Here is a 27079-nt window from a genome sequence, read left to right on the forward strand (position 1 = left end):
CTACTTAGGAAGATGAGACATGAGGACCACAAGTTCAGGGTCTGTCTGAGCTACAGAGTGAGTTTCAGCTTGGGAAGCTTGCTGAGGCCCTCTTACTAAAAGCAGAGGTCTGGGAGTGTATAACTTAGGGGTGGAACATGTCTGCACACCAGGTACAATGGCCTACAGTTGGTCCCCAGTACAGCATAAACAAACAAAACTGATACCATCAATTGACTTCTACATTCTACATCACACATAAAAGTATAAGTTAAACTAATAACTTTTAAGCATGTATCTCTTCCAAGGTTTTTTTTTTTTTTTAAATTTCAACTGAAAACCAGTTAACCACATAAAAGCTGATTGGCTTCAGAGCGTGACCTCTGAGGGACTAGGGATCTCTAGTATGAAACACTGTGATCAGAATCTTCTTTCAAGGAAATCAAAGACAGTTATTAGGATCACATTATTGCTTGTCATAATCTATATTTCTCTTTTGTTACTAGGTGATATCTAAACTAACCAACTAATTATTTTCTCTCTGGGTCTATTTTATCCATTAAAGTACACATGTCATTTATACTAGGGAATTATTTTCAGCCCTAAGAAAAAGAATCCTATAAAAGTCTGGAGCAGTTGAATGCTTTGCTCCATTAAAATTATTTGGGGTGGTTTCTTTATTGATTTGTTATTTTTACCTGTAGCTATGACTGTCACATAATGCTTGGTAAATTGATGCAGAAAGTGAAGCTGCTAGTGAATGAAGTGTGTGCACCTAAAACCAAAACAGCCACAGTTACAATTTGCACTAACATTTCTATACAACAGCAACATCTTAAAAGTCAGGAAATACTGAGGAAACTAGAAAATCATAAATAAAACTGGATCCTACAGAAGATAACCCTACTTTTAAACTAACTCATCTTTATAGGCATGCCCAAACAAAGCTGACTCATTCGGACATATCTTTATCAAATATATACTTGCTGTGAGCCTGATACTTACCAGGCACTGAGCAGACCAGGTCTCATGAGACTAGGTCTTGTCTAAGCAAAAACAATTGTCTTACATAGTGATATAAAAAGGAAAACTGAAGCCAACTATGCACCGAACTTTCAGACTTTTCGTTTAGGCTTTGTATTATGAAACTATGCAAGATTCAATCTTATCAGTAACAATGGCTGTTCAGTAAGTAAATCAAGCTCTATGTGTAATGGCTCATTTTCCAGAAAGCAAATAATTTAGTTAATATTGATAGGAAAAGGAAAGTCATAAAAATGTGTTTTTAGAAAGTTTTAAAATTCTACATATAATATTTTTCAAAAACACAGTTTAAACTTCCCTTAAATCAACACTTTCAGACTCATAAATTTCTTAAAATTCAAAGGGACTTCAGAGGTAGTTCCATGCCTTTAAAAGCCTTATCCAAGCCTGGTGGTGGTGGCGCTGGTCTTTACTACCCACATTTAATAGAAAAACCCTGTCTTGAAAAACTGGGATGGGTTGGGGGAGCCCTATACAAATTCTAAGGAAAGGAGCATTTTCCAACTTGCTATCTTTTTTTATTTTAGTCTAACAAATAATTTAAGCAAACTCTACAAGAATACTAATATGGATTACTTCATACTATAGATTAGAAATCTGCAATAAATTGATATGATTAGACAATCTGGATCCCTCAGAAAAGTATCTCAACAGAGATCAAATACGCCTGTCAAAAGAGGGGGAAGGTTAAAAACAGCAGGAACAGACTGTGCATGAGGTGCCATAACTAGGATAGAGCAGCATGAACACAGCCATGCAGGGGAGTGGAGGCAGATCCCTCCCCACACCCTGCCAGGCTCTAAGAGATTTATTGGAGTTCATTAGTTCAGCACTCAGAATAGGGTAGAGGGCTAATTTAGGATTCTGATTGCCTCTAACCTACTGTACAGTCTCCAATAAACACAATCATCAGGGAACAAGTGACAAGGATATTTTCTCAGGAGCCATTTAATCCAAAAGGTTATCTCAGGTACCCCTCTCTCAACCTACACTTTCACATTTTCTTGACATATAAACAAAAAGTTCTATTTCTAGACTATTAGTTCATTTGAACTCATTAGAAGAGAAAACCTAAATAAATATTAAGTAGCAAGAATACTGTCTAGAAAATTGTTTTATTATAAAAAGAATTTACCTGTTTGAAAGGAAGACTATAGTCTTTCTAGAAATAAGAATGTATACTTTTAAGGCTGGGTGTGGTGGCACACACTTTTAATCCTAGCACTTGGGAAGCAGAGGCAGGTGGATCTCTGTGAGTTCAAGGCCAGTCTGGTCTACACAGTGAGCTCTGGGATAGCCAGGGAACAGAGTGAGAGCCCCATCTCAAAAAACAAAACCAAACAATAACAACAACAAAAAAAGAAAATAAAAAGAATGCATCCTTTTCATTGCATTCACTGGAACCTGGAATCATTGGAGGTGAAGAGGCAGCACACAGAAATATTTCAACTACTCTCTCTATACTCAAAACAGAGCAAATAAAGACATTTACCTCCCAGTGTGCACAATTAACCACAAAGTCCACATTACCTTCACATCTTCGACATTGGGATGAGGTGGTGTTTTCATCTGCACAATGGTATAAAGTATGTCGTGGATGTGATTATTTAAATACAACACAGGGTTAGCAATGACTGTTTTTGTCGATGCAATACTTGCTGAAAGCAGAGGCAAGGTGGTGGGCAGCGGCAGTGGAGACTGGAGCTGCTTTACTGTAGTTTCCTGGAAGTGACAATAGTGGTTAAGAACGTGACTAAGGCAGCGTGTCGCTGTATCTGTCCACTCACTCTACCAGTACTCAGATCACCTGTCTCTCCCAGATACAGAAGGTACGCAGACGGCAGCATACATACAGTGTACTTCTTGACACAAGCTAGAGATAGCTGGGAAGAGGGAACCTCAAGGAATCTCATCCATCACACTGGCCTGTAGGCAAGTCTGTGGAGCATTTTCTTGGTTACTAAGCCCACAATGGGCAGTGCCACCCCCGGGGAAGTAGTCCTACACGGTATAGGAAAGAAGGCAGAGCAAACCAGAAAGCAGCACTCCTCCATGGTTTCCACTTCTGTTCCTGCCTTGAGTTCCTGCCCTGGCTTCTCTTAATAATGAACTAAAACCTGAAAAGCAAATACACCCCATCCTGCCCAGGTTGCTTTAACCAGTGTTTATCACAGTAACAGAGAAGTAAACTTGACCAGCTTCTAGTTACTGACACCTTCACCTAAGAAGCTACACTGGAAACAAGCATGTGCCTCCAAGGACTACAGGAGCCAACAACCTAGGTTTACAGCTTTAGCTGGAAGAGCTGCTGAAAGCACTTAACTAGCTGAGACTAACATCAAGTGATGCCCATACCTGTTGTGACTCTTGCAGCAAAAATTTGAGTTCCATTCTTACTGAGGCCAGACCACCACCCTGGGCCCCATGAAGGCTACAATAACTAAGAAACACTCTTAGGAGGTCCTGGTTTTTCTGCAACCACAGCTTCCGTCTTTCTGCATGCTCCCGTTTAGCCTGTAATCTTCGTCTTTCTATTTGGTGGCGCTCATAAGAACCAATGTCTGGCTTGTCCACCATTTCTTCCTGATCCAGAAGTTCACTCTCTACTTTAGAGTATGTTTTACTGGAATATTCTTTAATAACTGATTCATGATTGCATATCTCATGCAAGGCAGCAATTTCCTTTTCAAGCCAGTTGTAGAGCTGAAACCTGAGCTTTCCTCCATCAACTTCATAACCTGTAGCCAAAGTTCTTAATTCAGTCATAAGGATCTTCAAACATGCTCGGAACTTCAGTTGTTCGGCAATCACATCAACCTCAGTATCACCCCCAGCACAATCTTCTTCCTGAGGGGTCAATAATGCCCTAGGGTCTGAGGCCTTGGGGTCCTGCCCATCCTTCTCGGCATTTGTACTCCTCATCACTAAGCCACCTGCGTCATCCTCTTCTGCGGCACTATCATGGTCTTCACCCCAGTCGAGCTGAAGAGGCTCCTCATCAACTGTGACAATTGGCTGACTCCAGTCAAACTGGGAGGAAGTCACTGAGGACCAGGCAACACCAGCACTGCCATTGCCATTACTCAGTGCTTCTGATCCTGCTGGCCCATTCTCCACCCTCTCAGAACCAAAGTCAAGCTGATCTTTTTTTGCAGTTAAGGAAGATATTTTAGTTACTTTAGGAATCTTAGAAAGTACTTCAAGGGCTAAAACAGGACATCCAACTTTAAAATGAGCATTAGCGGTAGTAAAAAATAATTTTCTTTCTATGAGGTTAATTTTATCAGTAATGTTTTTCTCAGTTTTAAGACCTAAAGTTGTCAAAGTTCCTTCAGGGGAAGCAAGATTTCTTCGGATAAGTAAAGGATGTGTCCGAAGGTAGTTGTAAAAACTAAATACCACGGGGTTACAAGACTTGATGATGACTACAGAAAACAGAGAAAAATCACAAATTACTATGTTAATCTGAACAGCTACTGAAAAATAATAATATAAATTAGTATTTTCCCCCAAATAAAGGACATAGCCAGGCGGTGGTGGCACACACCTTTAATCCCAACACTCAGGAGGCAAAGGCAGGCAGATCTCTGGGAGTTTGAGGCCAGCCTGGTCTACAGAGTGAGTTCCAGGACAGGTTCCAAAGCTACAGACAAGCCCCATCTCAAAAACACCAGAAAGAAAAAAAAAAGTAAAAAAAGAAATGTAAAGGACAGTAAATATTACTATAAATAAATAAATAAATATTAACCCAGCACTGATTCATGTGATCATTAACTCTATGTAACTGAGACATATGTTAGAGTGATGGATGTCAAAAAGGTCAGGAGGCAAACACAACAACTTTTACCTGCAAAAGGTCAATGGAAGGGAAATACAAACAACTAGTTCCCTTAAAAAAAAAAAAGTGGGAGGAATGGGGAAAGAAGCCTGAGTTCTCTAAAAATACCTTGGAAAAAATACACATACATATACATATATACATTCATACACACAGATATCTGAGATAGGCTCATTATTTATCTGACTTGGAATATGCTATGTAGATCAGCCTGTCCTGGAACTAGCTCTTGTAGACCAAGCTGACCTTGAACTCACAGAGATCTATTTGCCTCTCCCTTCAGAGTGCTGGGATAAAGGCGTGTGTCATCACTGCACAGCTAAAACTGTCAACATTTTATTTAATTTAAAAAGGTAATTAGATTTTTAAGATGTGGTTCACACACAAAATACAAAACTAAACAAATGAATTGTATCTCAAGCTGGTAGTATAGTCACATAGAGATAAACTACAAAGTGACTTTCAAATAAGGATTTGGCTATACATCTTTAGTAAGACATACCATAACAATAATATAAAAAGGTATAGGTTTTCTTACCATTTTGCTGTAGAACACATATTTGTACTCTTATTATGAAACTATTCCATGCATAAAGAATAGTAAATAACTATGTTGATACTGTGAAAATACAAGTCTTTTACTATAAGACACATATATGAAACCTAAGAGGAACCTCATTTATAGATGAGAAGGAAAACATGATCTCTTGCATTCTTAGGGGAGAAAGAAGTCCTACCTGCATTCATTCTAACAGCCTAGAAGCAAGAGGACTAGACATTATTCCCCACTCACAGAAGCAGAATTCTTTGGAGGAATGGGCATTTTCAGGTCTAAGTTAGAAAATATACAAGGTGAGCCAGAATCATTCTGCCATACCAGAAAGCAAGGAAATTATAAAAAAAAAAATACAAAAAGAAGTAAAAAGCTAGTCAAGGTCACCAATGACTAAACATGGGACAGTCTGAATACCAATAAAAAATTGCTAATGACTGAACATAAGCATATGAAACTTGTGCGTTCAAAATATCTTTAAGAAAATAAAAAGACTAACTAATCACCTTTGTATAATGTTAAAGAGTGGGGAGGTGGGGAGACAGGAGAAACCCTGGAAGCGGGCAGGCCAGCTAAGCTGCTCTTCCAAGGACACAGGTTCAATTCCCAACAGTCATACGGCCGTTCACAACTATCTGCAATTCCAGTTCCAGAGGATTCAACACCTTTTTCTCACATTTTAGGATACCATTCAAGCATGTGATGCACATATATACATGCAGGTGGGGGGGGACCCAGAACAAAACAAAAACCAAAAAAACTACCACTGTCTTCTCCTTGTCCCTTTTTGAAAAAAATCTGGTAACTTTAAGGTGATTTTTGAAAAATATCTAATTTGAAATAAGAGCAAAGAAAAGACAACTGTGAGAACTAAAATATGTGTGATCATTTTAGTACTATTCAAATTATGGTTAAATACAGATTTTATTACAAATATTAAGTCACATAACTTCTCAACTCTGAGGCATGGTAGTGTACACCTGCAAGCCCAACAACAGGGGCTATGATAGGAGGGTCGTAAGTTCAAGGATCGCCTGAGCAGCATAGTGAGTCCAGGCTACCCTAAAACACAAGGCTATGAGGTAAAAAGACTATACCTCCACAAAACATGTTCAGAAAAAAAAGAAAAATAAGTAAGGCAACCATCTTTTAAAATATAAGTATACATGCTGCAGATTCCACAGATGCACACAGTGTATTCTGACCATTCTCACCTCCCACTTGAGCCCTCCTTTTACTCTCTCCTAACTCCATGTGCTGTTTATTTTTCTTAAATAAGCCACCGAGTCTAATTTGTGCTGCCCAAATACACAATGGCATGGGACTATGCGCTGGAGCACAGTGGACCTGCCAGGAGTCACACCCTCAAAGAAAAGGAACTTCCCTTCCCCTAGAAGTCACTAGTCAGTAGGTCTTCGGCTAGGGGCAGAGCCTCTTCCCTCTAAAACTTGTCTTACTCTTGAATAGATACTGAAAAAAACACAAAAATCTACCTTGTTGCTCATCATCTTCCTTTGGCGTCTGTTCCAGTAATGTATCCAAGGCTCGGGTGTAATCTTTCATTACCCAATAGGCAAGACTACGCAGAAAAGGGTCAGCATGTAATCTTTTGCAATCGAATCCTGAGCCATCCTTTTGACAACCCAAAATTTTCTGATTCAAGATGGATATATAAGTGGATGAAGTCTCAAATTCAGATTCAAATAAACGGGCAATAACCATAGCTAGCTGAATATCTTCCATTTTTTCAAGACACACCTGCAAATTTAAATATTAAGAAATACTTATCTTAGTGACAATTAATCTAGACAAACATTATCCCACTGGTACCATGAAATTGCCTATTTATGTCTCCGGGGTATGGAGGGGCCCTGAGGCTGAGATCATGAGATGTAGCTAGATGACTGCTTGGTAGAATTTCAAAGCAGGCAGACATATGAGCAACCACAACATAGTAGCCTCTAGACTAAATGATCATACATGAAATGAGCACAAAACAAAGTATGTCAGTGTTATCTCAGTCTTAGGCTAATTTAAATAGCATTCATTCTTAAATTAAACACTACTTAAAATGTTTTGATTTATACATCAGTTCCTCTTAATTTCCAAACATATTTTTATAAGACTTCGAACTACTTTAGAAAGTTTACTAAGGAAAAACTGATCCCTGTCCTATATGGGACCCTAAGTCAACTTTAACGGCTGAGCCTGAGACTCTTCATCAACATCTCCTCTGATTATCTTCTAAGCTAACATATCCACTTCAGAATTACAGGCATTTATAACTATAAAAATGTTATAAACATGTTGAAGTGTAAAAAAATGCTTTCTAGAATTTATGATATATTCACTATTTCTTCTATCATGATATTGGGTTTTTTAAAATGTTGCTGTTTTAAGATTTTTATTATTTTTTAAAAGTTATAAATTAAAAGAAAAAAATCCCATAAAAAATTAAGCAGACTCAAGGACTATGTAACTTCTATATTATATTATATTACATATTATATAGGATGTAATATGTAGAATGCAATATATAGGGGGAAATCTTATATAATATATAGAGGATATATTATAAAATAATATATATAATATATCATATACTTTGTATTTTTAGAGACAGAGTCTCTCCATTGTCCAGGCTCGCATTTCAAAATACTAGGATCATTTTCAATTCTATTTTTACTTCTGTCTGAATCTAAGTAATTCATAAAGGTAATAACTAACCTAAAAGGAAGAGTAATCAGGAAACAGAATTATTAATGACTTTTTAATCACCTGCCAGGATTATGCAACAAAAGATGCAACGTTTCACCTCCTCACACACACTGACAACACTTACGGCAGGAACACTGTAGAATAGCACAAACTGCCACTTTAGCGCCAAGTACTTAAACAGCAGCTTTTCTGCACAAAATAAGGCGGTCATAACCTATGCACATACTTAAATGGCTCAGAATCATGAGGCGGGTGGTAGAAAGACACTCATAAACTACTCTTGACATTTTCTGCAAGTTTTACATTTTATCTTAATCTGTAACACTCCACACCTGAAGCTGTAATTCCCCTTAACTGATCAGCGCCACTGTCTGACTTCAGCAAGCGCTGTGGTTATTTCACTCTTACAACCATCTAACAAAAATTACAAGCTGCTCAAAGGCCTCACTGCATGATTGCTTATTTACACGTTTATACCTCTATGGCATCTTTCAATGAACCAGCTAACAAGAAAAAGGCAGCAGATTGTTCAAAGCGTTGTTTTCCAAGTAAAGAAAAAGCATTTTTCAAAGCAGCTTTCCGCCATCTATCTTCGTTAAAGTTGTGGCTGAAAAATGTTGTCATCTTCTCATCATGTTGTGACCTGGGAATGAGGACACAATACATTAGTGACTATCTCACACTTAAAATATTTTAATTATTTATAGATTGTATGAAGATAGAGAAAAAAGGGGAAAAAACCAAGCTCTAACATTCAACTTAAAGAAGCCCAGCAGAGGGGCTGGAAAGGAAGCTCAGTGGTCAAGGGCACTGGCTGCTCTTCCAGCAGACCCAGGTTTGATTTCCTGTACCCAGGTGATGGCTTACAATTGTCAGTAACTCTAATCTCAGGGGATGCAATGTCCTTATTGATCTCTGGGGATACGGCATGCATGCAGTACACATGCATACATGTAGGCAATACACACAGACAAAAATACCCGTCTACATGCATGATATAAAATAAATGACTCTTAAAAGACCAACAACTCCAATTACAGATGTTGCTTACTTGCATTCCAATAAGGAATGTACTCATACAAAAAGCAAAACTAAATAAGGAAAGCTGGTAGGCTTCATGCACTCTCACACAGGACACAAGACTGTCTTTTATTTTCCAATGTGCTTTTATCAACATTTTTATAAGATTCTATCTTTTAGCTGGGTGGTGGTGGCACATGCCTTTAAACCCAGCACTCTGGAGGCAGAGGCAGATGGATCTCTGAGTTTGAGGCCAGCCTGGTCTACAAAGTGAGCTCTAGAACATCCAGGGCTACAAAAAGAAACTCTGGGGCTGGAGAGATGGCTCAGAGGTTAAGAGCACTGCCTGATCTTCCAAATGTCTTGAGTTCAATTCCCAGCACCCACATGGTAGCTCACAACCATCTATGAGATCTGGTACTCTCTTCTGACCTGCAGTTATATATACAGGCAGAACACTGCATACAAGATAAATAAATAATTAAAACAAAAAAAGAAACTCGGTCTTGAAAAAAAGCAACAACATGGCCAGGCCGTGGAGCCGCATGCCTTTAATCCCATCACTCGGGAGGCAGAGGCAGGCGGATCTCTATGAGTTTGAGGCCAGTCTGGTCTACAAGAGCTAGTTCCAGGACAGGATCCAAAGCTACAGAGAAACCCTGTCTCAAAAAAAAAAAAAACAAAAAAAACCAAACAAACAAACAAACAAACAAAAAACCCAAAAAACAACAACAACAAAATATCTCATCCTTTAAACTAAAATAAAAGATATTTTCCCCATTTAAGGCAAATAAAAGAACCAGGACATAAAGAAGTCAGCTGACTTGACAGAGTTCCATGAGACCATGTGAAGTGCTGAGGTACATTACCTGAACAGACCCCACACTACCGCTTTCTTCTTCATTGAAAGGTAGAATAAAGCAGCATCTAAGGCATCATTGTTCCTTTGAAAAGAAGCTTTGGCAACCTAAGAGTAAGTAAAATAACATATAACTGCTTGAAAAAGAACCACAGTTAATTACTCCAACAATTAATGCTTCATTGTTACTCCCTTAGCTTACAACTACAGAAATGAGAATATATGGACCCAATAGCTTATGACGGCATCCTCCTAGAGAAAAGCATTTGTATGCCAATAATCCTAATAAAAACAGCATAGTAGGTAGTATTTATGTGACTGTTTACCATATACTTTCATTAATCTTAATGAATATTACCCACTATGAAATGCTACTAGTGTCATTTTATAGGGGAAGTAACTGAGCCAAGAGCTTTACGTAAATAGCTTAAATTCACACACTAAGGGGAAAAAAGGAAAAACTAGGTAGGAATAAATTAACAATAAAAGAAAATTCAATAGATATGATCATCTTTTGAAAATTCAACACACTGTATTTCTTAATGTGCAGCTCTGTGGATAAAGAAACATGCTGTCAAGACTAACAATCTGAGTTTGATTGTTGTTGTTGTTTGAGGGTTCTACTATGCATTCCAGGATAGCTTTGAGCACACTATGTAGCCCAGGGTGGACTCAAATTAGGACAACCCTCCTGCCTTAGCCTCCTCAGTGTTAGCATTATAAGCATTCACCCTACACCTAGCTTATGTTTTTTGAAAGAGGACCTTACCATGAAGCCTAAACTAGCCTGGATGTGCTCTGTAACCTGAGCTGCCTTTCAACTCCAGATCCTTCCTGGGCTTCTAAAGTACTGGGGTTGCTGGAGCATGCACAAGTGTTGTTCTGTTTTCAAATAAGACACACATCAAACGTAATGTCCAAAAAATTCTCTTCCATTAGTTGGGCATGTAGTGGCTGGCGCAAGTCTTTAATCCCAACATTCAGGAGGCAGAAGCAGGCAGAGTTCTGAGTTCAAAGCCAAACTGGTCTATACAGTGAGTTCCAGAACAGCCAGAGATGCAAACACAGTGGAATCCTGCCTCAAAACAAACAAACAAATAAATACTAGATATAACAACAACAAAACAACCATACTGCATAGAATTTTATAAAGGTCAAGTTTGAAACTCTATGTGCACATGTGCACCCACACATGTACACATACACATGCAAACACACACAATAAATAAATGTGATTTCTAGTTGGGTGGTGGTGGCACATGCCTTTAATCCCAGCACTCATGAGGGTAGAGGCAAGTGGATCTCTGTGAGTTTGAGGCCAACCTAGTCTACAGAATGAGCTCCAGGAGAGCCAGAGATAAACAGAGAAACCTTGTTTCAAAAAACAAACAAACAAATAAATAAATAAATGCAATTTCTAAAAATTACTCTAAGAAACTCTCAAACTGTAAAAACTAGTTCTCTATAGTAGGTTTTCTAGAATTTTAAAAATAGTTTAAAAATGTTTTTAAATTTTAAAATGTTTTTAAATTTAAATTGTTTTTAATTTTTAAAACAATTTTAAAAATGTTTGCTAGTAGAGGCAGGAAGAGAGACTGGGCTACATAACACCCTGTGTTCAAAAAAAAAAAAAAACAAGAAGGGTAGAGAAGCAAGAGAGGAAAAAGGAATGTATAAGTATTTTGAAGGGGGAAAGAAAAAAAACCAGGGATGGGTGCTTTAATTGGGAGGGAGATAAATACAGAAGAAAGAAGGAATAATGTGTGTGCGCATATGCGTAACAATGATCAAACAAATAGGGAACGTGAATTTAAGAGTGAGAGGATAAGAAAGAAGGGGAAATGACAGTCTTTTAAAATCCAATGAAAGAAAGTTACCTTTTCAATGCATCTTCGAAGTGTGTTAACGTTCCTCACCCACCAGCCTATTCCCATGGCTCTTAATTCAGACCATTGAGGGTCCCCTCTTTGAATTGCTGGAATCATATTGATTAGTTCTTCCTCTGCTTCAGAATGAAAAGCCCAGGCAAAATGGCAGGTAGACACACCTAAATTGGAAACATAAACAATAGCCTTGTGAACTATATCAGTAACAACAAAACAATATTTTGCTTATTTAGAATCTTGTTTTCTAAAAAGTATTTTCAAGCAGAAAGGCAGAATAAAAGAACTCTGCCATAATTCAGGACTTTGTACTATAAGCTTCTGAAATCAAGATCAGTGACAAGACATATAACATTAAAATGACTTAACTTTTATTCCACATAAAATTTCATATTTAACATAAAACAAAAATATTAAGAGATGAAGTGGTATAGTATCACATGCATATAATCCCAGTACTCAGGAGGTGGAGACAGGAAAATCAGAAGTTCAAGGTCATCTTCAGTTTGAGCCCAACCTTAGCTACCTGAAAACTTGAAACAAAAGATTAACACTGAAATTGAATCAATGAAAAATAAGGATATTTGAGTAACAAACTATTCACATGTACAGGTACCAAATTTACAAAGAGCAAACACTGGTCAAGCAGAAAGTTTTGGCCTACAAACATTATTATTTTCACTGTCATTTACCTGAGAATGGTATCTTTTGGCACTGAATTCTAAAACTTTCTCTATCCTTTGCTCTAAGCAGAGAGTTAAAGGTCACTTAAAGCAAGCTCTAAAAATACTTCCAGTTGCATTTAATGTAAAGAATATACACAGGCATGAGGCTCATCTCGCTAAACAGAAAGGAAGGAATAAAGGACTAAAAGACCTACCAGAGTTGAGGGAGGAAGAGACAGATGAGAGAGAAAGAAGTGGGAGGGAGAGAAAGGGAGGGGAGAAGGACCGAACAGAAAAAATGTATCAGATACTGGTTATAGGCTGAGTTTTGACATCAAACACTACTAGTAATGTAAATGAATATTTTTTTCTGAAGGACATTTTGCTAAAACTAAGGAAGAGTTAAGGAGCTAAGAGCTAAGTCACCTTCTGACTCAGTAACTCAACTGCTAGGAAACCAACAAGAAATATATACCTGTTTCAAAAATGTTTAATTAATAAAATAACATGTGGAAATAATCAGAACACATAGATTAAAATATAAAGAAAAATAACAATATTAAATATAAGTATTTTATGTAACACTATATGATAATTCATTGCAATGATCATTGAATTTTAAAAACCAGAAAAATCTAAATGTCTTGAAAATAAGGGTTGAGAGGATGAAGTATATTTTTAATGCATAGCAAAATCTTGGTTTTGCCAAGCATGGTGGAACACCTGTAATCTCAACACTTGGGAGGTAGAACAAGAACGGTCACAAGCTCTGGATCCACATGAGCATGGTATGCAGTGAGACTTTACTTCAAAAACAATAAAAATAAAAATAAATCTGTGGCTAGAGCAATGGATCATCAGCTAAGAACATTGACTGCTTTTACAAGCTTGCAGAGACAGGCAGGTAGACAAAACACCCACACAAAAAATAAAAAGACACCAAAAATTAAACATAAATGAAAAAAAACTAGCTCTTGTTTTCAAATACTACTTTAGAACGCCAAGTAGTAAGGACAACAGTCCAGCAAGCTTGGGATTCTGATGACCACATTCCAAACTCCATATGGGCATACAGTCTAAAGAAATGAGAACCAGACTGGGAGTCTAAATTCTTACAAAGAATCCTGTTTAGGGCAGTCACTCTAAAATTCTATTGTTTCTATAGGAAGAGGATGATACAAATCTGTCTCAAGGTGTGGCAATATGTTGAACCTAAGCAAATATACTAGGTCAATATGGGACCTCTTCCTGAAACACTAACTTTCCTTGAAAGCAACAAAGACTATATACTTAAATAAAAAATTAATAAATGTGGCCTGGTGGAATATGCACGTAGCCTCATCATCTGGAAGCTCAAGGAGGATCACCAAGGGCTCAAGGCCAGAGAGATCCTATAAAAAGGAAGGAAGTGGGTGGGGGGGGGAATAGAAACACAACAACACAAAGAATAAAATTCTTATATGTTTTTAAAGAGAAAGCATCAGACAACTTCAGAGCTGTCCCATAGAGACACTGCATTATTACAGCCTCAGGCCTACATCTCTGACTACAACTTTAGCACTACTATAGGAACAACGGTCACAGAGCAGGGCACAAACAAGAAATGGCAAGTAGGTACCATGTCACATGACGATCTCAGGCTACTGTCACATGATCCACCTGCTGCTAAGACACAAACACACCCAACCCACCACATTAAATCAAAGGGGTATAAAGATTCAAACAGCAAGTAGAGTACCTTGGTGGAGGAGCTGGACTCGGTATAAAGGAGGCAGTGATGTTAACAGGCATGTGTGCAAGCGCATTGCTAACAAGTATCTCAAACCACACTCATCTAAGGTGTCTCTTCCTGCAATTTTAACAAGAAAATATGTTAAGAAAGAAGAGATTCAACAGGATTGAACAGCCACAGATTCAAAAGGTATGAACTGAACATTAAACCTTGCAATAATCTGCACAAAATGTGTATTTTAAAGTCCTTCTTTGCAAATAATTTAGTGTTCTTACAAAATCTGTATCTTTATAAGACACAAATCTTAAAACTGCTAAGTGAAAAATGATTTGGAAAAATAAAGTTACCTATTAGTACAAATAACAGTAGTACCTATACTTACTCATACTAAATGAAAGAAACATTGAGATCTAGTGAAATGTGTAACTGTGCTTGAGGATCAGATGCACGCTCTCAGCTACTGCTCAGCGGCATGCCCTCCTGCTGCTTGTCTCTCTGCTACTATGCTCTTCACCATGATGGCCATGGGCTCACTCTCTGAAACTGGAAGCCCCAAAAAAACATTTCCTTCTATAAACTGGCTTGGTCATGGTGTTTCTCCCCTACAATAGCACAGTAACTAAAACAATAAGTTTGCAACTCTTGGCAGACTTTTTTTTTTATGAACTGAGATTTTTACTGACAGGAATTATATAACTAAAGTGAAATCTTTGTTACAATAATTTAAGAAACTAACATTTTCTAGGCTGCTTAACTCGACCAAAAACTACCAAAGATTTGAAATTTTATTCTCTGGGCTAGTAGTGTTAGGTTAAAAAGAGCAACTTGAATCTTAGCTTGACTCCACAAATTCACTTTACAAATCTGATACTACTTAGTGAAAGGTTAGACAAAGACATGGAAGCATGGCGAGTGAACGAACCCTAACAGCAATGCAAAATCACTGACAGAACCTAGGCCAGCAAATGACGGAGTCCCCAGAGGCAAAGGATTTCCAGAAGAAATCAAAATATTTCATTGTCAAGGTGTAGTTTCAGCTCTGCTTCCTATATGCATTCATCCATTAAGACCACTTAGGCACTGCAGGATTGGCAGAGATAAAGTAACTTAATGCATAATATAGGGAAATAAATGCTATGAAGGACATAAAACAGAACTGAGAGATGGATGTGCTGAATCAAGAGTGTTCTGTTTCATACAACAGAGCCAAAGAACTTTACAATGGGATGAAATGTGAGCAGAAATTTGAGGTTAGGAAACGAGTCATGTATAGATAAGGAAGAGCATTCCATGCACAGGAAAGGCAAATGTAAAGGCCCCGAGAAAGGAGCATGCACCAGTGTTCACGGGCTAAGAAAGAGGCCCAAACAGGAAGTGGAAATGAGCACACAGATCCATGAGAACTGACATGAGAGCATGTGCCAGTGAACTGGACATCAATGTGACAGAAGCTGTCTCACCAGAACAAAGAGAAAAAGTCTCTTATTTAGAGTCTTTTGACTGAGACATACAACTTATTTCAACTTTAAGTGCAATTCCCCACGAATGAAAAGGAAATACCCATTCCAGACTTGTCTAGCTCATGAATGTCCACTGTGACCAGAATCATTTATATACTATTAGCCAGTGATAAAGCTTTGTATCAGAAAGTTTAAACTATTTCATGCATTAAAATAAGTGTATACTTTTTTAAAGATTTGTCTATATTCTTTAAAAATTGTTTGTGTGTATGTCTGTGTGTGCCTGTGTCTGTGTGTCTGTATGGGTATGGGCACACGACTGAAAATGAACAAGGAGCTCTAAGGAGTCAGAGTACTCTAGACCTGGATCACAGACAGTTCTAAGCTGTTCAGTGTGGGTACTGGGAACCAAACTGGGTCCTCTACAAGAGTGCAAGCACTCTTAATGGCTGTACCGTCTCTCCAGCCCCCAACCCTACTTTCTTAACTCCCCAGAGAAAAACAGCTAACAATATCAATTGTGCAGGGCTTACGGCTGTTCTAGGGATGGTATTGCTCCACTGCCCACAACTATGTAATAATGATGAGTTTCTTCTACTTCTCAACATTTCTAGAAAATAGGTCACAAGCAAACCTTCTAAGATCTCTGGTTATTTAAATCCACAGAAGGAAAATTGTAGGGCAATATAGCCTGAGAATTTAAACCTGTCAAAAATATTTCTGCTTATAGCAAACATTTTCATCTCCACTCCCAAAGTGATTTAATGCAGGCTTGAAAGCAACATTTTCCACATATGAACCCTATAACTGCCAGTTAATGCCTGAAGAACTGATTATATATGAATCTCTTAAATTTTCTAAGGATTATTTCTTTCATGTGTAAAAACACACACACATACAGAGAGAGAGAGAGAGAGAGAGAGAGAGAGAGAGAGAGAGAGAGAGAAATAGCCACCTATCCACTAGAGGATTATAATTAAATGGGATAAAGTACCTGGCACACAGTAATCCTTAAATCCTCTATAATATTTGGTGCATGAACAAATGAATGAATGATTGATAATTTTGTTTCCTTTGCAAATGTCATTGCTTACAATCAAACCTATGGCCTTCAACTAGCTGGACAGGAGAGAATGATATCTAGTTTCAAATGGCAAGATACACATTACATTAAATGTCTAAAATTTTTGCACAAATTTATGTAGCTATAAAAAGTCACTTATGGGGCTGAAGATTGTTCAACATTTAAGAGCTCTTAATGTTCCTGCAGAGGATCTGGATTCAGTTTCCAGCACACACAATCAACTGTAACTCCAGTTTCAGGGGATTTGATACAGGCACTAGGCATGCATACAGGGCACATACATAGATGGAAGAAAAACATTCATCAAATAAACATTTTTCAAAAACTATCTATGCCTCAAATGGAAAAATAAGCAAGTTGATTCCTGAGGTCCCTAAAAGCTTCATGATACAAAAAAAAGAAGCAAAAAAGGGATCATTTTTATCACTCAGAGAAAACATCATTAGGAATCAATCTTTTTGAAATACTAAGACAAATGTTTGAATATAAGTACTCATAGAATGCATACAGACTTCACAAATTTGTTCGTCACACATGCAAGTGACAGCCTGCCTCGATTTTCCTTTTTTTACAATCAAGTATAGTTTATAGTAATTATCCATGAGTCTTTTTCCCTACAAGACTTGAAAGAAAAAAAAACTCAACATAAAAGTCATTACACAGACAACACAGTATTTTTCCTAATAATAAACTTAACATTTATGGAGACGATTTACCTGAGCATTTATCCCTGTTTTCATCAAGCTCGGTACTGGTGGTTGCCACAGTATCAGCCAGTGCTACAAGGAACATCTGCTCCAAGCGGGTAAGGCCTGGGAGACTTGAGTGCATTAGATGACTTGAAAGTACTCTAGCATGTTCCTGGCCAAAGTAAGCTGGTCCATATTGTGACAGGTTTATTACTTTTGATTTGTTCTCTCTCTTCTCTGGCTCTAAATCGATATCATCTGTTGTTATCTCTTGGACTTGGAACAGCTCTGAATACTGATCCTCTGCTTGGCTTTCAATATGAGCCTCATAGCTCTGTGGCTTTTTGGTACTCTCTTCTGAAATTCTGTAGGACATGTCCTGATCTGCAGCAAGCAATGCGTGTAGTGGTAACGGAGGAATAGAATCTATCTCAGTATAATCCCGAGTGCCATCCTTTCCAATGGTAACTGTATCCTTTGCTGTACTGCCGCTCACACTAATGGTCCGAGACAGATGCCTCTTAGTTCCTTCTCCAGCATCAGGATCCCTAACTATTGCAACTTCACCAGCAATACACTTTACTAAGTGGGAGAGAATGGCTTTAGCTCTTCTAACTTTCCCTAAGTCCATCAGTTCTAAAAGCTGAGTGGGATGATACTGTGGGAGAGTCGGAGACAGTGCATGTGCAGCCTCAAATAAGCCACCATCTTGAACTACAGTTGGTGAACAGAAGACATCATCAGTGATAGCTGCTCCTTCAACAATACTTTTTCTTGCCAACATACTGGATTTAAAGGCAGAATGATCTTGTATCGCTGTCTCTTCAACAGGACTGTCAGCTTCAATGTCTCCGAATTTGACAGAATGCTTCCACTGGGCATATACATGCATTTCGCAGTCCATTCCCACCACCAATATTCCATCTCTTACCCAAGAAAGAGATACAGGCAGTGAAGGTGTGCCATCCACAGAGGATACCAAGTCTATAGATCTGAGAAGAACCCATCTTGACCTAACTCCTTGTTTGATACTACCACCTAGTGGTAAAGTAATGACAGCTACTCCATCCTTACTGTTAGCTTGATCAGTTACAATTCCTGAAAGTCTCCCATACATGAAGATATTAGCACCAACCCCCACTGTGAGAATGTGAGAGCCATCTTCTTTTGATACCCAGTCCAAATGTACTAAATGCTTGATATTTGGAATAAGGTATCTATCTTTACTTAAAAAGGCATCTGATTTGCTATATACAAACAGATTACTGTCAACACTGACCCTTGAATCAAGTACACTCCCAACCTTAACCAAATCATCAAGATGAATCGTTTGTTCTAAAACCCATTCTGACCCTCCTGTAGATTCACATTCAAATATACAGACATGCATAGAAAACTCTTTAGAAATAAAACCATTGTGGTGGACAGGCTGCTTGTAAGCCACTGCCAGACGGCCTGTGTATGAGCAGCTAACAGCGACAGGCCTTCCCACAATGCTCACAGTACTGCTATTATCTTCTCCTTCATCATTCATCAAGGGCCATCTCCTCCAGTGATAGGTTTCCTTCCCATCACTTGTACTGCACAGTGAGTTAGTTTCCATACAACATTTCCAGAAGCGTACTTTGTTGTCTGAACAAGTTGTAACCACTAAGTAAGGTGCAAGGCACACTGGATAAATTGAAGAGGAACTCAGATGACCTTAACAAAAGGAAAAGAAAAACAGTCATAATTAGAGAACCACAAAATGTAAGATCAGTACAGTTTAATTCACCCTCTGTTAAGGTTGAACCAGAACTCTCACATGTCATTCCTGTCTATAACCACTAACACTTCCCATCTATATCCAACCATAAGATAATGACTAATATTTGGGGTCTTAAAAGCTGGATACAAGTTCCAATCTATCAATACCTTTGGAAGAATGGGAAAATCATTTAGTCACATAAGTCTGTTCCATATAAATAACAGGCAACAGTTATTACTTGACTTGGGATGTTACTGTCTAATGAAATATTTGAAAATATTTCATAAGGCCTGTAATATATAATTATTTGTGAGCTTCAATAAACAAATGAGAATATGCCAAACTCTCCAAGTATCTTTAAATATTTATTAGTTAGTTATGTGTATGAGTATGTGTATATGTCCAAGTTTGTATATATGCACATGAGTACAGGTGACCTTGGAGGCCAGAAGAAGGTGACAGATTCCTAGAGCTGTATTTACAAGAGGTTATAAGCTGCCTGCTGTGGGTGCTTAATTGTAGTTTTCTAGAAGAGCAGCAAGTACTCTTAACCAGACAGCCACATTTAAAAGATTTTAAAAATATTTTAAAAGATTTTTACAAACTTTGTATTTAGGAAATATACCTACAACCCCAGCCCTTATACGGCAGAACAGAAGGATTACAAGTTTAAAAATTTCCTAAAATACATCAGTGAGTAGATGAAGACCAGCTTCGGCTACAAAGATTCTATCAAAAACCAACCAAAAATAAAACAAAACAAAAACAAAAAAATTGTCTAGATCTGCATTGAAAACAAAAGCCCATAATAAAATTTTCCTCAAGGTAATCTTTCCACTGTGAATGCAGATATGTCTGCGGGACGGGTAAGAACACCCCGTACTCAGTATCCACCAGAAATCAAAGTAAGATTGAACCACCATTTTTGTTTGTCAGTATCATTATCCGAGGAACTCTCCAATTAGAATTCCACAAGTGGCGAGTCATTTCAAATGCAGCCTCCAGTCCAATCCTTCAAATTACCTCATCTGCCTTGCTAAAGTCAGTATAATTACAGGCAAGTCACATTCTGCTCTGAAAATAAGATATATCGATGGAGAGAGCAGATAGACAGGCCAATAATAGATAGATAGGTAGATGATATATATTTAATTAAAAAAAACTATTTACAGTATGTGAGTGCACGTGCACATGTGTCAGGGTGTGCACGTGGAGGCCTGCCACGCTCAGGACCCGAGAGTGCACTCAGGTCATTAAGCAGAGAATGCCTCTACAACAGAGCCATTTCAATGTCCTGAAATGCATATTTTAATGTGAGGTATCTTGTCTACATTTTGGAATACTATGTATGATAGCAAAACTTCAGAGAAGAAATACATTTGCCTGTGAACTGCTGAAGCTCACTTGCTATTATATTCATAGCTAGATGGCTCAGTACTGAAGATACATGCCCCCACATCTCATGGCTTAAGTATGATCTCTGAACCTATCATAACTGACTCCTGTACAATATGCTCTGACCAACACATGCATTATGTTGTGGCATCCCATCCCTAAATTTACAAATGTACAATATTTTAAGACTTCACTGTGTGATAATCATGTTTTACCTTTATTATGTATGTGTGAACTAAATTTGATAGATACTTTTAAAGAAAAAGGTATTCCCAACACCCAGGAGTCTAAGACAGAAAGAGGCCAAAAGTTCAGGGCCAGCATGAGTTACATAATGAGAAGAAAAAATAAAGAAAGGCGGGGGAGGGGGGAGAAATGCAGCTTCTTATAAATACTTTCACTTCTTAGGAGATAAATTTTAGACTCCTTGTTGCCATGAGAAAATATACATTTAAACTGTTTGGTTTCTTCTAACCATTACCCACTCCTCCACATGAGCATGATCAAAAGAGAGCCAAAAAGCTGAATTTATCATTAAAAAACTATTATTAACAAAACATGCTTGTAAATGGTTAGATCACTATAAGCGATAACTAAGTCAATGTCACTGTAGCACACACCAGAAGACAAGACTCTGAGCTACCACTGCTCTGTCCCAAGAACACTACCTGCTGAAGGTGTTGCTCTAATTACTTCGACAGCTTCCGGCAGGTCCAGAGGCTGACTGTATACCAGTCTGGAACTCAGAATGAGTTTACTAGCAGTTTGGAGATTGGCAATTGACGATGAATGAGGCATGGAGCTCACACTCGGGGGTGTTTCTAGAGAAGAGTCCACCTTCTTCTGTCCAGGTACTGAGAGCAGGCTGTCAGATGAGATCCCTTCTGCAGCTTTGGCTGTACAAATACATTTGAGATGTTTCATCACACTATATACGAGGGAGGATATTTTTCTTATTCTCTAAGAAATGCAGCTTCTTGGAAGTACTTCCACTTCTTAGGAGACAATTCTCAGATTCCTTATGGGTTCCTCGAGAAGATATACTTTTAAACTATTTGGTTCTTTCTCGGCATGACTAACTCCTTCACATGGACATGTCAGGGGAGGATCACAACATATGAGATCTAAAACCTTAACTGACTACATAGCACAGCATTCCCAAGCCTTAAGTACACTAAAGGCCTAGGAAATGCACTAACACACAAACTCTCATGTCTAACCCCAGAGATACTAATTCTATCAACTTGGGACAGATCTCAGTAATCTGTACTTTTAATAAGCAACCTAGTAAGCTAGTGAGCTTGTTTAGTAGGTAAAGATACTTATTTCATGTTTATAAAACTGGTTAGTAATAATTATGAGAAATAATAGGATCTTTTTGACACTTCTGAGTACTTTGTACTAGTTAGTTTAAAGTAGATTCACCTTAACAAGGAAAAGACAAATGTCTGAGATGATGAGACAGCTATACTGAATCAAAGATTACACATAACATTATGTATTGAGATGTCACACGGCAATCCATAAAAATAGTTAAGTATCATATACAAGTTAAAGACAAAACTATGTAAAATACCTATGTAAAATATTATCCACAGAGTCAGCCTAATATGGCAATCCATGCAATTCTTTATTTAATAATTAGCTCTCAGAAAGTAGTATAGAAACAAAACAAACAAAAAACTACCCAATATAGTCTACAGAGTGAGCTTGTGGCTGGCCTAGGCTACATAATGAGACTGTGTGTCAAGAAAACTGGCCTGGAAATATAGCTCAATGATAAAGTCCTTGTCTAGCTAAAAGCTACTGAATGCCCAATGTAGCACTAGACGTCCCCAAAATTCATTTTTTGCTTTATAATTAACCTAAATGTGTATAGTAAGGCATATATGGAATAATTTATTATCCAAATTATTGTGTTTCTTAATGCTAACTTCAGGTGTTTAATTATATTTTGCCAAACAGCAACTGTTTCTCAAAATGCTAAGCTGATACACAGTGTATCACAGAACAATGGGAGTCTACAAAAATGTACCAGCAGAGCGCACTTAGAGACATGGCATCACAGTCAGTAAATACTCGATAAATGTTACCTAAAAATAACTCAGTCAACTTTTCTTTTTTTTTTATTTCCAGTGTGCCTAATGTGCCCACAAACTGGTTTATTTTCAGAGTCAGTCAGTTTCTGAAGCTCAGCACGGTTGTATAGTTCTTCTAAACCTAACACTCAGGAGACTAAGGATTTTAGGTTGTGCTTTACTACAGCTCAGGCTATATCACAAGACCCCACCCCCCACAAACACATCAAAATAGTAATAATAATATAAAGTAAATAAAGCTTGGCAGAGATTCTTACTCTCAACATTAACACAATTTATTGTTCATTGTTTCATCTTAAAGAATCTAAAGAATTTACTATAAAGTGTCTTTATTTTGCATCATCCCTGTATAAAACAGTAACATAATTACTTACCTAAACATGCTTGTACAGATTTAAGATGAAGGTGCCACATATGGAGAACAGAGTTATTATTACTGTCCTTCTCAATGACTACTAAAAAGAATTTTTCTGAAAACGGTGGTGGTCGATATCCTATTGTTCAAAGAGAAAGAGAATAATTAATGTTTTTCTGTAGGATTAGAAAAACATTTTTAAAGATAAAAAAGAACCTCTTGATATGCACAGAAATTGAAAAGAAAGCAAAATGTGATTTACTTGAATATGATTTGTCCTTTTGAAAACTCTTTCTGACTTAATTCCCACTGTATTAAGGTACTAAGAAGGTAGAAACATCATCTGACTGTAGTTTTCAGAAGTAGGGCCTTTAGAAGGTGGTAGGATTGGATAAGGATGTCAGGATGAAGTCACTATGGTTGCATAATGTGGCTTTCTAGGAGGCAGAGAGAAGAGGTTTGTTCCGTATCTCTTCCTATGTGATATTCTGAGCTGGACCAAATAGTCAACCTCGGACCAAAATCACAGCTAAAATCTCTCTATCATTTATATCGGTTACGGCACTGGACTATTGAAGTATATTAGAAAATGGACTCATACAGGAAGAATTCATTTTGAGGATGATTTTTAATTTTTAATATAATTTTTGTGTCAAATGCTACAGAGTTATCAAAACTAATTGGCTCTATCAAGTGTACACAAAGAGGTCAGTGATATGGCTCAATGAGTAAACAAGTTTGTCACACAAGCCTGAGTTCAATTCCCAGAACTCACGAAACGGTAGAGTGACTCCATAAAGTCGTACCCTTCCAGATGCACACTAAAAACTCTCTCTCACACATACACAATAATAAATAAAACTTCAATTTAATAAACACATAAAGGCCAACACAAAAGGAATCCAAAGATGGGCCATCAATCAGGCATTGAAAATTAAACGTGAGGGTCAGTGAGATGGATGGGGTAAAGGAGCTTGCTGCCAAGTCTGAAGATCTGAATCTAATCATCAGAACCCAAGTTGTCCTCTGACCTCACATGCACACACATACAAAGACAGACAGACAGACAGACAGACAGACAGACAGATGATAGAAAAATTTTGACCCTGTTATGCTGCTTTTCTTACATGAAATAACATTTTTAAAAATTTGTAAGTAATTTGAGAGGGCAACAGTGGTAAAGGAAGGCACAGAGAACAAATAGGAATTTCACATATGGATACATTTTTCCTTGTTAACAGCTGTGTTCCTTAGAAGTGAAAATGAGACCAACATTGAACAATATAAACTTTCTTTTAAAATAAAAACTTTTGGGTGGCGGGGGTGGTGGTGGTGGCTCAGTTGGTAAATGCTTGTCAGGTAAGTGTGAGTACCTGAATTTAGTCCCCAGCCATGCATGTGCACAAGAATATGTGAACCTACTTTGTATACAGATTCAAAAAAAACACAAACAAAAATAACAGTATTTTAGCCGGGCAGTGGTGGTGCACGCCTTTAGTCCCACCACTCAGAAGGCAGAGGCAGGCGGATCTCTGTGAGTTCAAGGCCCGCCTGATTTACAGAGTGAGTTCCAGGACAGCCCAAGATACACAGAGAAACCCTGTTTTGAAAAAACAAACAAACAAACAAAAACAATCAGTATTTTAGGCAAATAACAAAAAAACCTGTTTATTATGAGTCTGAAGATTTTTATTTCACTAGCTTGATAATATAAACAAAAATATCACCTTTAGAAATGCAGTAGGGGGCTGGAGAGATGGTTAAGAGCTCTGGCTACTATGCTTGATAGTTTTATGTCAACTTGACACAAGTGGAGTCATCAGAGAGGAGGGAACCTCAGCTGAAACAATGTCTCCATAAGATCCAGTTGTTGGAGTCAGACAGTGGTGATACTCACCTTTAATCTTAGCACTTGGGAGGCAGAGGCAGGTGGATCTCTGTGAGTTAGAGGCCAACCTAGTCTACAAAGCAAGTTTCAGGATAGCTAGGGCTGTTACACAGAGAAACCCTGTCTTGAAAAACAGAAAGATCCAGCTGCTGGGTATTTTCTTAATGGTTCCATTCCTGGCCTGATCGTCCTGGGTCCTATAAGAAAGTAGGCTGAGCAAGTCATGAGGGGGTGGCTTCTGTATCAGCTCCTGTCTCCAGGTTCCTGCCCTGCTGGAGTTCCTGTCCTGACTTCTTTTGACAATGAACTTTCATGTGGAAGTGTAAGTCAAATAAACTCTTTCCTCCCCAACTTGCTTTGGGTCATGATGTTTCATCATAGTAACAGAAACCCCAGCTGTAACAGCTGCTTTTCCAGAAGAGCCAGGTTCAGTTATCAGCACCTACATGGCAGCTCACAACTATCCTTAACTCTAGTCCCTGGGGAGCCGATGCTCTCTTCTCACCTACTGAGGCACTAGGCACACACTTGGTACACAGACATATATATAGGCAAAACACCCATATACATAAAATAAAGTATTTTTATTTCTTTAAAAAGCTAGAAAATACAAAAATAAGAAGAGGAAGGGATGAGAAAAATATGCATGTGGAAAGTCCTTAGGAAAACAGTTAAACAACTGGTAGAAAAAGCAAAGAGAAACTTTATATACAAAAGAGGAAAAACTTAAAGAAGTATTAAAGAAAAAATAAAAATTTTGCCTAATTTGACAGAGGCATAAGAAATACATCAAAGAGGGATAAGTGTTTGGAAACCCTTGGTAAACTAAAATGGCACTCACTGCAGAGAATGAATTCCTAGAGCAGTACATACCTTGTCATTGTAATATAGCAGGACTGCTAGAAATACAAAATCATAATTTCTAAAAGAAATACTTCATGTTAAAAAGTTGAAACTAAACATTATACTGTTTGTTTTCTAAAGATCTTATAGAAAACCTACTTTCTTTCCATAAAGGGGGGGGGGGGCACTGGGAACCAAAGGTGGGCTCTCTGGAAGTGCAGAAAATGCTCTTAACCACTGAGCCGTCTCTCCAGCCAAGACACCCAGGCAGCTCTGACAGATGACTGCTGGACATGCCCAAGCTCGGGTGATCACTTTAGAACCCCACACATGATGAATGCTGGGAGTTTTTTAATGATCAAAATAAGCAAACTCACTTTCCCCCCCAGAGGAGAGTCCACTGTTTATTTCAGGCAGTTCTGGAATGGCAGTGAGTCAGTGCACTTCATCAGCTAAAAACAAGCCCCACCGACCCTCAAAATCATACCTTGTGATGGCTGAAAAAATATTTCTGTTTCCTTCTCCTTTTTCTCCATATCTTCTTTATGTGGTTTATATCCAATAATAAAATCTTCTTGAAACACATGCAGTAGCTGTGTATTTGTGCCACACTACAAAGGAGAAAAGTGAAGCTTTTCATCTTTGAAATTCCTTCTTTCCCATTCCCCACCTTCCCCACATTAATATACAAAACACAAATCTCTATATAAAGTCTATTCTTAATTTAACTAGAAAGAAAACAGTAGGGAGAAAACTAAGACGTTCTTGAATTACGAAAAAAAAGTACTTTCAAAGATAGCACAGCCAATCACAAAACAGAGTATCAGATATGTGTCTCAAACAAAAACAAACACTGGCCCTAGAAAGCTCACTCAGAGCTTAAGACCCAGGCTCAGTTTCCAGAACCCAGGTCACGTGGGTCTCAACTGTGACTCCAACTCCCGGAGATCAAAACCCCTGGTCTCCTTGGGCACCAACACTCATGTGTACATCATACCCAGAATCTGATACACATGCCTACACATAATTAAAAATAGTAAGAATAAATCTTTTAAAAATACTCAAAAATACAAATGTAGTTAAATGATGTAAACCACTTGCAGCCCTGAGAGCTATGCTCACTAGACTAAAAACCAGCAGATTTTTCAAGTCTACCTGAGAGCTCCACCAATAAACACTAACGCCTGAGAAGGGCTCTCAGAGCACTCCTGTAGACCATTTAGTGGGG

General features: G+C 37.9%; 1 protein-coding gene across 5 annotated transcripts in view; it reads right to left on the bottom strand.

Annotated features, from left to right (window-relative positions):
* The window catches only part of Dmxl2 (Dmx like 2), a 135781-nt gene that overhangs the window by 41796 nt on the left and 66906 nt on the right, over nucleotides 1-27079 (bottom strand). For all 5 annotated transcript variants that reach the window (XM_048417613.3, XM_048417615.3, XM_048417612.3 and 2 more), the window contains exons 15-26: nucleotides 26339-26462; nucleotides 23140-23259; nucleotides 21335-21562; nucleotides 17552-19225; nucleotides 14298-14408; nucleotides 11889-12058; nucleotides 10022-10119; nucleotides 8610-8775; nucleotides 6908-7172; nucleotides 3379-4448; nucleotides 2554-2745; nucleotides 678-754 (exon numbers count right to left, since the gene is read on the bottom strand). In XM_048417613.3, coding sequence (XP_048273570.3) covers nucleotides 678-754; nucleotides 2554-2745; nucleotides 3379-4448; nucleotides 6908-7172; nucleotides 8610-8775; nucleotides 10022-10119; nucleotides 11889-12058; nucleotides 14298-14408; nucleotides 17552-19225; nucleotides 21335-21562; nucleotides 23140-23259; nucleotides 26339-26462 — 4295 coding nt within the window. The remainder of the gene's footprint in view (nucleotides 1-677; nucleotides 755-2553; nucleotides 2746-3378; nucleotides 4449-6907; nucleotides 7173-8609; nucleotides 8776-10021; nucleotides 10120-11888; nucleotides 12059-14297; nucleotides 14409-17551; nucleotides 19226-21334; nucleotides 21563-23139; nucleotides 23260-26338; nucleotides 26463-27079) is intronic.

The sequence above is a fragment of the Myodes glareolus genome, chromosome 4, assembly GCF_982192425.1.
Source record: "Myodes glareolus chromosome 4, mMyoGla1.1, whole genome shotgun sequence".
Classification (NCBI taxonomy): Eukaryota; Metazoa; Chordata; class Mammalia; order Rodentia; family Cricetidae; genus Myodes; species Myodes glareolus.